Raw genomic sequence first — 13,041 nt, forward strand, 5'->3', positions numbered from 1 at the left:
TGGACATGGGTACTGAAGAAGAGCTTGGACCAGCTTCTGGTGCTTTTGATGTCGATGAACTCTATGCTACTACCGAACCTATTTGCTTTACCACTTGTTTTGGCAGTTCATACGAATGTCAGTATCTTCCAACTCTTCGGAGTCTGCTTTTCACTGCAATAATCGCACAGACTGAACTTGTATTCAACCGATTTCTGAGCTTTAATTTAACAACATTTCGCTGGTCAAATAGTCTCTCGACTTCAGCATTAGAGTGAGGGAGGGAGAGTAATACGTTTAGAGCTAATGCACAGAGGTCACGAAGAGGATTTAATCCTGTAGCATCCTGGTAATCTTTTACCTCAATCCAAAATTTTACGTATTACTTTTACTTTTATCCTCTTCGCTACTGATCGGCTTGTTAGTCGCTTGGGCGATCGGTCACGTCTCTGATTATTTTCCTTTTCATTTTTATTCTTCACCAAAAGATCGGCTCGCTAGCCGCCCGAGCGATCGGTCACGTCTCTGTCACGCACTGTTGGCAAATACTGGGCATGCACCGGCTCCTGAATGTACCTGAACCTGCTCCAGTATTGGTCAAGTCTTCTCTTGAAAGAGCTCACACTCGGTGCCGTCACAACACTCTCTGGTAGAGAGTGTTGACATGGTCTCGTGCCACCTAATAATTGTTAAGTTTTGCCGCTGATTGTCAATTCGGTCAATTTTTTTGGATGGTACCCAAAAAGTTCAGCTATTTCACCTACTGTTTCCTTCACAGCTCTGAGACATTCCACTACTGAAAACAGGGACATTTTCCTCAAGAGTTTGAAGTTATCAGTAAGTCTGTGTTTTAACTCATTACAGAGACTGGTAACACAAGATATGCAGCCCTGGCGAAGATCACGCTCTGCCTTTTCTGATAGCTTTGAGTTGGTCCAAGTCTTTTTAAATTCGTATCCTAAATATTCCCTGGGGTCAATGTGAGAGCTTGGGCTGCTGATTACTCTGTATTCTATTTACTTTAAATTTCCGCATTTTTTCTAATTTCAGAGGGAAGGCAGAAAAGGTTTTAATTACTAATAATCATCAAGTATGCGAAATCCGCTAGAACTTCTGCCAAATCCAGTGAAATCCACCAGAAAATCCGCTATCCGCAAAAGGTCTAAGCTACTCTACAGTAAGCCATCCGCGTTTTGAAAGTTCAATCCGCTAGATTTAGCGAATTTTTTGCAAGGTTGGCATCACTGGTCCTGGCTCAATCCCAGCTCCGTGATTGGCTGGTTCTCTGTGGAGGAATGCTTTGAGGAGCATTTGTTATATATTGTTCCATAAACTTAATCATATGTATATATTAGCTGAATGTCCTTTTTGTGTGTTTATATGCTCATTTATTTATATAGTACTTATCGATACTAAAGCGAGCAGACAAGTGATGCTACTACGTAGATAACAGGTGCATAACAGAGAGGTGTAATGGGCTGGGGAGAGACGCCAAGCCTTAAGTGGCTCAAGGGGAAAGACGCCGAGCTTATTTATGGGATCTAAGAGGGCAGAAAACCTTTCCTAGACAGTTGGCTAATGATACGAACTATGGCTTAGGAAACAGTTAATGTCACATTAATACAAAACTCACTTGTGAGCAGGGCTCACTGCATAAACACTATACTAGTTAGGCCTTTATCCTCGTTCCCCAGGGATCGAGCTATTGTGGGGTATGGGATGTTTGGGTTCTCACTCAGGATGGGATGGAGAAAGGAAACTCACAATGTGCTCTCTGTATACATGTTGTATTGGATGTACAATGTAGCTTGGTGCTGGGAAGTGGCAGCGTGGTTACAAGCGTGATGTAGAGAGAGCTGGTTGGTGAGGGTGCTCAGAGGAGGACCAGCTTGTGGGTCGCCATGCTCGCCGGCGGGAGCGAGGGCCGCCAGGCAGCGGCGGAGGAGGTGGTGTAGCTTGCTGCGGCTGTAGCTAGGAGAGGGCACCACGAGGTCAGGTCTTAAATAGCGGGGGTAGGCGTGGCTTAGTAGTTGACCTCCGTGATGTATGGCGGCGCTGGTTGACCCAGACCACGAGGCATACACTGGGGAATTCGCGGGGTCGGCTACGCAGCGACAAACAGCATTTGTAAGGGAGAAATCCACTACACTATCACACGCGCCCTTAATAACAAGTAAAACAATGATAGCCCATTATCAATTACCTCATTCATACATTATGAAAAGACAACACAGAAAAATTTTCCATTTTCTTATCAGGAAAATAATTATGTACAAAGTAACACGGTAAAACCCCTGGATTTAATGTTTTTATTTTTTATGTGCAGTCAGCTTGGGCGGTCAGACACGTCACGTGCATGTACTGGCTCCAAGATATATCTGTACCTGCGCCAGTGTTGGTGTACTCCTCACGATCGTACAGGTCAGTTATTTTCAAGTCAGATCTGGGCGTACTGAATGAACAGAAAGGTCAGGTCATGTCTTGCTATCTTCCACCCCCCAACCCCCCCTTGGAAAAAATCCTGAGGACGTCCATACTTGCAAACAGTACGTAGCATGCCACAGTGCCTAACAGACATGACCGACCTCTCATCAAAATAAGATAAGAAAATATCCCCATAAAAACTTTCGTTTTCTTTTATCGCATCAAAGAAAATGGATGTAAACAGTTTCACGAATGAATTTAAATGGGGGACTTAAATGACTTTCAATGAGATTAAATGCGGGAATTAAATGACTTTGAATGAGTTTAAATGTGTTACCGTAGTATTTAAAGAGACCAATCGAGTATCACTTTAATTAAAAGGCTAACAATAATAAAAACAATGACGACAATGTTGGTCATTTGAGCGGGAAACGTCATAGAAGAGAAGTGTCTTAGAATATTCCGAACGATTGATTGCAAAGATAAAATTCTAGAGATTCGGATAATAATAATAATAATAATAATAATAATAATAATAATAATAATAATAATAATAATAATAATAATAATAATAACAATAATAATATTAATAATATGTAAGGTTATGTTAGATTAGATTATGTTTAGTTAGGTTAGATTAGATTAGGTTTGGTTAGGTAAGGTTAGATAAGGATAAACTAGGTTTAGTTACAATAAATTTAGATTTGGTTAGGTTAAGGTTAGATTAGACCAGGATAATTTAAAATTTAGTTAGGATACAGTGTTAGGTTTCCATCCTGTTGCACAAATGATGCGTCTATTCCATTATGTTATATTTAGGCAAAGGAAAACTTATCCTGCAGATGCACATCTTATTAGTTAGACAATATACATAATTTACGTATACGCAGTAATTATATTTGTAAAATAACAGTCCTAAATGGAGGTAGAATGATAGCTTATTTTAAATGACTAATTTTACACACACAGTACGTAATTAATTCATCAAGTTAACTGTAAAGCTTGTTTATGGAGTGCAACAAACGAGTGAATTTATTGTTAATTTCTATTTAAAATACCCCCCAAAAATATAATATCTTAAGTAATTCAGCTCATTAGTTTTATATTCCAAGTAATGTTTACTTCTTAGTAACATATGAACATGGCGGTGATATAGGTGATGTATGCAGGTCCAGCTGTCACACTATATAATTTATGAACCATGAGGCCCATCTTCCAGATCAGAGAGAATATATTTATTGCATGGGAATGTAAATTAGAGAGAGAACTTTTACGTCGAAGTAAACTGAGAACATGGATACTATGCAGATAACTTCATGGATACTATATACAGTAATATATATATATATATATATATATATATATATATATATATATATATATATATATATATATATATATATATATATATATATATATATATATATTTTTTTTTTTTTTACGGAATTAGCCCACCCGGGAACAGGTCGAACGACCCACAACGGGGCCTGGGGCGATGACTTGAGCATCTCAACCAATCTTTACCTATGTTAGTGTATTAAGTTCTAATTATTTTCTCAGATATCTGAAGGTTAGTTATCTTCAGTGTATCTTCAATTTAATTAAACAATTAATTCTCTTTGTCTGCCTTTGCCATTTATTATTATTATTATTATTATTATTATTATTATTATTATTATTATTATTATTATTATTATTATTATTAGTAGTAGTAGTAGTAGAAATATTAGTTTTGGGGTAATGTTTCGTGCAAAAGTTTACATTTTCAGTCTCAAACCATTATGTTCCAGAAACCTATGCGAGAAATAGGCGCCCTAAGAAATCCACTTGTCTTTTGCTCTTTTAAATGTTCCGTGTATTGAAAAACTTAATTCGCAGGTTCCTCACAGATGTCTATTCCGTTTACCTCGTGTGTGTGGAGTAAAGATTTATTACGAAAGCCAAATTTACATGAATTATGGAAATGTTAATGTTTATGTATTTACATTATGTCAATGACTTTTATTTTGCTAAACTACAGGTGAAATATTTACGTGTGCATATATAACAAATATGTATTTTTCCTGCTTTGAAAATTAGTGTTCCGACACACATAAAGAAGACCTAGATATATATGGACGTATTTACATATTTGTCATAATCTGTCATGGCCACAGGAACAGTGGGACTTATATAGTACTTGCAACTGTTCCCGTGTTTCCCGCCTGCCTACAGGAACAGCCTCAGGGCGGGATACTCAAAGATATTCAAGGTTGCTAATATTTGCCACGAACATCTCACATCTGGGAGCCAAGGTCAGGTACGGATGTGAATGCCGTTGGTCTACAAACCACAGAAACAGGACACAGAATTCTTCAACACTTCCGCCACTATACTTGAGCACAGGAATAATGCTGCCATTTTTTATTTAATATTTTATATACTAAAATAAAAGCAACTATTATAAATAAATCTATCTATCTATCTATCTATCTATCATATCTATCTATCTATCCATCCATCCATCCATCCATCCATCCATATATATATATATATATATATATATATATATATATATATATATATATATATATATATATATATATATATATATATATATATATATATATAGCCCACCGAACACAGGTCACTGACCACATCGGGGCCTGGAGGGGGGGCGAATAATAATAATAATAATAATAATAATAATAATAATAATAATAATAATAATAATAATAATAATAATAATAATAATAATAATAATAATAATAATAATAATAATAATAATAATAATAATAATAATAATAATAATAATAATAATAAAAATAATAATAATAATAATAATAATAATAATAATAATAATAATAACAATAATAACAATAATAAAAAAAAAAAAATAATAATAATAATAATTATAATGATACAGTAATTCATAGTAAATAAAATTTGTAATAAAAAGTAAAATAAAATAATAATAACAATAACAATAACAACCAATAACAACACTGTAATAATGATAATAAAAAAATCAATAGTGTAAGTACATTATGTTGTGTTGTCATGTAAGAGAAACAATTGAGACCCTGCAATTGTGTGTAAATGAGGCAGAAAGTCAGATGAGCAACCTGGGACTTGGTCACAATATTCGTGATGCCATATGGCAGCAGGGTCTACCATTAGACAACACATTATGCTTCCAATATCTTCCCAGGAAGTAGTACCTCCCTGTTGGAAGCTGCTACACAAAATCTCTCTCTCTCTCTACTTCATTTTTAGTCCATATAACACACGGACTTTGAACATATAATCAACGACCTCACCAGCCAGGAATCGAACCCTCGACCTACTGGGTGGGACTAGGGAACGCTACCGACCAACCCACAAGGACACTGTGTCCTTGTGGGTTGGTCGGTAGCGTTCCCTAGTCCCACCCAGTAGGTCGAGGGTTCGATTCCTGGCTGGTGAGGTCGTTGATTATATATATATATATATATATATATATATATATATATATATATATATATATATATATATATATATATATATATATATATATATATATATATATATTTATATATATATAGTAGTTGCTTTTCATTCAGACCACAAAACATGACGCCTTTCTATACTCATGAGATGTGGCAATACTATAGTGTTGGTTAAATTACTTATTGTGTAACTTCAGTTTGGATATCTCTAACACGTTTTACAAGAGGAAGAGACAACTAGTATTTGTACTGATAATGTTATGAAAAGTTGTCTGTTGTAACACTCCAGAGCTCTGTCTATTGACCTAAGAGTTTGAAGCGCTTAATTCTACAGTAAAACTACAATGTTTTATGATATTCACTTATTCCATTATCTTTGACTTCTAATTGTAATTTATCCCTGTTAATGCAGTCATATATGTGTTGAGGGTTAGGGTGACTGTGGCAGGTGTTAAGTAACCAGTGTGGAGTTGTCGGTCCAGGGTCGAGGGTACATGACCTGGCGGTGTCATGAATCACCTGCTGCCCCCTCACCCTCCGTCAGCACACCGACACACGGGATCCACGTCAGCATTAATATTTTATCCCCAATAGACATTTCACCGCGCGAGTCTGTAAGGTAGAGGAAGAAGACGTGAGCATACTTAGACTCGTCGCGAGGTAAGCAGGACGTCTCTCCACCCCAGGCCCGCCATGCCGCCTCACCAGCTGTGTTTACTTATGGTGGCGCTCACCACACTGGTGGTCATCATTCATGCTAGCGAGGAACAAATCTTGAGAAAACACGTAAGTAAAATCCCTGTTCTTTAACTTATATATAACCTAATATTGTCCCCAGGAATTATGAATGTGTCGCAACCGTTCGTCTGTTTGTTTGTGTCTCTCCGTGTTAATATGTTGGAGTATGAGAGATCCTGACCCCAACAATTCCTCTATTAAGGTTTACTAGAGTCTTCAGCGAGGACGACTAACTCCCGCACTGTTATAAATACTTTTAGTTGAGGCACTGTTCTATAAACCTCTTAGTCACTCACGCAGACAAAACCTGACAAACTTATCTGTGACTCGTGGTGTACAGCGTCCACGTGAGGGTGATCGGTGCGCGCGTGGATCAGGAGAGTGCAAGCGGTCGTGCACGGAGCCTATAAGGGGCGTCCGGGAGTGTGGCCGTGACCTGATCTGCTGCAGGGAGGACAACACAGGTAAGCTCTTCTGCGGGACTCTAACATGGGGAGAGGCGGGCGTATCAGTCACAGAGTAAACAGTTATTATAAATGAATTAACACGATAGAGTGAGAGTTGGTTAACAAGGATTAAATATCAGTCACCTTACTCCTCACTAAACTGTAAGTGTTTCTTCGCCTCGTCTCGACAGATTGTGAAATATCGAAGAAATGTTTGAAATACGACGGTGAGTGTAAGGCAAAGTGTCAGGGGGACGAGCGACACATCGATGACATGTGTAAGGATGATGACTGTAAGTGCTGCGCCGCCCCATGCAAGCTGACCGAGCAGTGTCGTGCTGCCCGGGGCCGCTGTGTCAGTGACAAGGACGAGTGTGATGGCGGCACGGTGTTCAAGGGAGGGTGTGAAGGCCGCCACTGTTACTGCTGCGTGACTAAGCCTCCTAACAGTAAGTTTATGATTCTGGTTAATTATTATCTGCACATTACATACCTGGGAACAAACACATGTTACACATTAGATACCTGGGAACAAACTCATGTGGCACATTAGATACCCGGGAACAAACTCATGTGGCACATTAGATACCCGGGAACAAACTCATGTGGCACATTAGATACCCGGGAACAAACTCATGTGGCACATTAGATACCTGGGAACAAACTCATGTGGCACATTAGATACCTGAGAACAAACTCATGTGACACATAAGATACCTGGGAACAAACTCATGTGGCACATTAGATACCTGAGAACAAACTCATGTGACACATAAGATACCCGGGAACAAACTCATGTGGCACATTAGATACCTGGGAACAAACTCATGTGGCACATTAGATACCTGAGAACAAACTCATGTGGCACATTAGATACCTGGGAACAAACTCATGTGACACATTAGATACCTGAGAACAAACTCATGTGGCACATTAGATACCTGAGAACAAACTCATGTGGCACATTAGATACCTGGGAACAAACTCATGTTACACATTAGATACCTGGGAACAAACTCATGTGGCACATTAGATACCTGGGAACACACTCATGTGACACATTAGATACCTGGGAACAAACTCATGTTACACATTAGATAAAAAACACAAAAGTTTTTAAAAATTTCCATTTAATTTAGACTGTTTTAGGCGGATACATATATGTATTACCTGGAGACTGTCAGTTTGGTCAACATTATGTATCTTCATAAATGATAAATATTCCTCTAGTGAATCCTTATGAATTCATCTCCTTATATCTTAGGTCCTGGGTCAGCCTCATTGTCCTTCCTCATAATGTCTTACAAATATTCGAGTTTTCCTTATTGGAATTACATGTCTCTCCTAAGTTCGGTATTTATTTATTTTTCACGTATCGTAAGATAATTGGGCGGTGTTTATTATATTATATGTATTATTTTTAATCCCTTTGATATGATTATTTAATTCCTTGATTGCAATGTCACTTTACTCAAGGGAATAAGTCATCGTACTCAATGTGGTGATTCATTGTACTCAGAGGATAGCCATGCCACTGATGAGATAACTCGTTCTGTTTGTGCTCTCGGGATTATCCGTAAAGGAGAGTTAAATTTAGTTATTATAAATGAATTAACACAAGGAATAAATAACAGTCACCTTACTCCTCACTAAACTGTATTGATCCTCATCATGTTAGTGGAAATATCAGCAGTTCCAAAAGTTATTTATGTTTAAAATTGTGAACGAGTAAAACTAACTTATGAGCAACATGTGACACTACGAGCAGCGGAAATAACTGACCTAAAATATATAAGTGTTTCTTCGCCTCGTCTCGACAGATTGTGAAATATCGAAGAAATGTTTGAAATACGACGGTGAGTGTAAGGCAAAGTGTCAGGGGGACGAGCGACACATCGATGACATGTGTAAGGATGATGACTGTAAGTGCTGCGCCGCCCCATGCAAGCTGACTGAGCAGTGTCGTGGTGCCCGGGGCCGCTGTGTCAGTGACAAGGGCGAGTGTGATGGCGGCACGGTGTTCAAGGGAGGGTGTGAAGGCCGCCACTGTTACTGCTGCGTGACTAAGCCTCCTAACAGTAAGTTTATGATTCTGGTTAATTATTATCTGCACATTACATACCTGGGAACAAACTCATGTGGCACATTAGATACCTGGGAACAAACTCATGTGGCACATTAGATATCTAGGAACAAACTCATGTTACACATTAGATGCCTGGGAACAAACTCATGTGGCACATTAGATACCTGGGAACAAACTCATGTTACACATTAGATACCTGGGAACAAACTCATGTGGCACATTAGATATCTGGGAACAAACTCATGTGGCACATTAGATGCCTGGGAACAAACTCATGTGGCACATTAGATATCTGGGAACAAACTCATGTGGCACATTAGATACTCTGGGAAACAAACTCATGTTACACATTAGATACCTGGGAACAATCTCATAAAAGTACATTAGATGCCTGGGAAATGAACTCATGTGGCACATTAGATATCTGGGAACAAAACCTATGGCGGTACCTGGGAACAAAATCATGTGGCAGAATAGATATCTGGGAACAAACTCATGTGGCACATTAGATGCCTGGGAACAAACTCATGTTGCACATCAGACACCTGGGAACAAACTCATGTGGCACATTAGATACCTGGGAACAAACTCATGTTACACATCATATACCTGGGAACAAACTCATGTTACACATCAGATACCTGGGAACAAACTCATGTGGCACATCAGATACCTGGGAACAAACTCATGTGATACATCAGATATCTGGGAACAAACTCATGTGACAGATGAGATACCTAGGAACAAACTCATGTTACACATCAGATACCTGGGAACAAACTCATGTGGCACATAAGATACCTGGGAACAAACTCATGTGGCACATAAGATACCTGGGAACAAGCTCATGTTACACATCAGATACCTGGGAACAAACTCATGTTACACATCAGATACCTGGGAACAAACTCATGTGATACATCAGATACCTGGGAACAAACTCATGTGGCACATTAGATAAAAATAACAAAAAGTTTTTAAAAATTTCCATTTAATTTAGACTGTTTTAGGCGGATACATATATGTATTACCTGGAGACTGTCAGTTTGGTCAACATTATGTATCTTCATAAATGATAAATATTCCTCTAGTGAATCCTTATGAATTCATCTCCTTATATCTTAGGTCCTGGGTCAGCCTCATTGTCCTTCCTCATAATGTCTTACAAATATTCGAGTTTTCCTTATTGGAATTACATGTCTCTCCTAAGTTCGGTATTTATTTATTTTTCACGTATCGTAAGATAATTGGGCGGTGTTTATTATATTATATGTATTATATGTAATCCCTTTGATATGATTATTTAATTCCTTGATTGCAATGTCACTTTACTCAAGGGAATAAGTCATCGTACTCAATGTGGTGATTCATTGTACTCAGAGGATAGCCATGCCACTGATGAGATAACTCGTTCTGTTTGTGCTCTCGGGATTATCCGTAAAGGAGAGTTAAATTTAGTTATTATAAATGAATTAACACAAGGAATAAATATCAGTCACCTTACTCCTCACTAAACTGTATTGATCCTCATCATGTTAGTGGAAATATCAGCAGTTCCAAAAGTTATTTATGTTTAAAATTGTGAACGAGTAAAACTAACTTATGAGCAAGATGTGACACTACGAGTAGCGGAAATAACTGACCTAAATATATAGGTGTTTCTTCGCCTCGTCTCGACAGATTGTGAAATATCGAAGAAATGTTTGAAATACGACGGTGAGTGTAAGGCAAAGTGTCAGGGGGACGAGCGACACATCGATGACATGTGTAAGGATGATGACTGTAAGTGCTGCGCCGCCCCATGCAAGCTGACTGAGCAGTGTCGTGCTGCCCGGGGCCGCTGTGTCAGTGACAAGGACGAGTGTGATGGCGGCACGGTGTTCAAGGGAGGGTGTGAAGGCCGCCACTGTTACTGTTGCGTGACCAAGAGTAAGTGGATTTTTAATTAGTTATTTATTTAATAAGGACCTTCACGGTTGATAATCTAACAGCAACCTGTTGTTCAAACTCTGACCAACGTACACTAAACATCTTGACCTCGCTAGGCTGCAGGTATGACGGGATGCTGTACCTTAATGGCCAAGACAGATACCACAAGTGTGAGGCAATCACCTGTGTCGACGGTCGATGGAAGCCAACAGATGTCTACAGCAATCCTAAATGTGAGTCTTACGCTTAATTATAGACATGTACAGGGGACAAACAGGTAGACGAGTACAGTACCTGCCTGGATGGTGGGGGAGGGGGGAGGGGTAAGGGGTGGGGGTTCGGGAGGATTAATGGAGGGAGGTTAGGGTGGGAGTTGGGTAAGGAAGGAGGTTGGGGATGGGTTGGTTGGTTTTGTTCTGTGTCCTTGAAAACGAAACACATATTAAAAGGAACACCCATACCCACACCCACACATACAACCACACCCACACCCACACCCACACATACACCCACACCCACACCCACACATACACCCACACCCACACCCACAAAACTCACTAGATAAAGACTGTGTGAGTGTTTTCCTTCACTACACTAACGGCATCTCCCTTACTCCAAGTTGCACTTTCCTGAGTCAAGATTTCAAGCATCAAGACACGCGCCTCCAAGACTGTGAGTTAAAAGAATGTAACAATGGTCGCTGGGTTAATATAGGTGTCTTCATTGATTCAACGTTTACGTATTTCACAACTCAAATTCAACCGATTAGACATAAACAATAGAATAAACATAATGATATTCACAGGGCAGCAACAATAACACTCTCTGATGTGTCTATATAGAATTTACTTATGAGTTTAACCATTTGTATCTCAATTGTTTATACTCTATAGAGATGCCTTAACCTGGCTATAAATATCTCAAAATTTCGCTACTTTTTGGGCGTAAAATAAGCCAAACATATTAATCATCTATGACTTCTTATCATTCACGTTAAATAGAAACAAACGTAAACTTTAAGAATATTTGAAAGTATGTTTAAATATCGACTAGCCTTTTGTTGCAAGAGAAGTTTACAAAGGCTGAAAAGAGGAGAAAAGTGCTATTATTTTTTTATATTCTATTTCCAGGTTGTGAGTTTGAGGGGAAGTTCTACAGCCATGGGCATCCTATTGTCGACGGGTGTGATTTACTTGAGTGCGTTAGAGGACGATGGATTAACAGAGGCAAAGCTGGTGGACCTGAGTGTAAGTGCATAACAACTACGATAACTACAACAACAACAATGATAATAATAATAATAATAATAATAATAATAATAATAATAATAATAATAATAATAATAATAATAATAATAATAATAATAATAATAATCACACACACACACACAGGTATACTGACTCTTAGTACCTACTCGACTTGTACTGTTGTTAGAGGTTTAGTTTAATATTTTTATCTTACAGGTCGGCTGACAACAACAACAACGTCATCAACAACAACAATAACAACCACAACAATGCCATCAACTACAACAACAACAACAACTACTACTACTACTACTACTACTACTACTACTACTACAGCAACAACAACAACTACTACTACTACAACAACAACAAAAATTACTACTACAACAACAACAACAACACTTACTACTACTACTACTACTACTACTACTACTACAACAACAACAACAACAACAACAACTACTACTACTACTACTACTACTACTACTACTACTACAACAACAACATCAACAACAACTACTACTATTACTACTACTACTACTACTACTACTAACAACAACAACAACATCAACAACAACAATTACTACTACTACTACTACTACTACAACAACAACAACATCAACAACAACAATTACTACTACTACTACTACTACTACTACTACTACTACTAATACAGCAGCAACAACAACAACAACAATTACTACTGCTACTACTACTCCTACTAC

General features: G+C 38.2%; 1 protein-coding gene across 1 annotated transcript; it reads left to right on the top strand.

Moving 5' to 3' along the window:
• Nucleotides 1–5: 5 nt before the first annotated feature.
• Nucleotides 6–11,089, top strand: LOC121878519 (tenascin-X-like). The gene is made up of 9 exons (XM_042384779.1): nt 6–117; nt 758–816; nt 2,306–2,400; nt 3,964–3,973; nt 4,560–4,702; nt 6,909–7,072; nt 7,246–7,503; nt 8,875–9,132; nt 10,821–11,089. Exons 1-9 carry the CDS (start codon nt 6–8, stop codon nt 11,087–11,089), a joined length of 1,368 nt encoding a protein of 455 aa, XP_042240713.1.
• The last annotated feature ends 1,952 nt before the right edge of the window (nt 11,090–13,041 follow it).

The sequence above is a fragment of the Homarus americanus genome, unplaced genomic scaffold (assembly GCF_018991925.1).
Source record: "Homarus americanus isolate GMGI-L3 unplaced genomic scaffold, GMGI_Hamer_2.0 scaffold41027, whole genome shotgun sequence".
Classification (NCBI taxonomy): Eukaryota; Metazoa; Arthropoda; class Malacostraca; order Decapoda; family Nephropidae; genus Homarus; species Homarus americanus.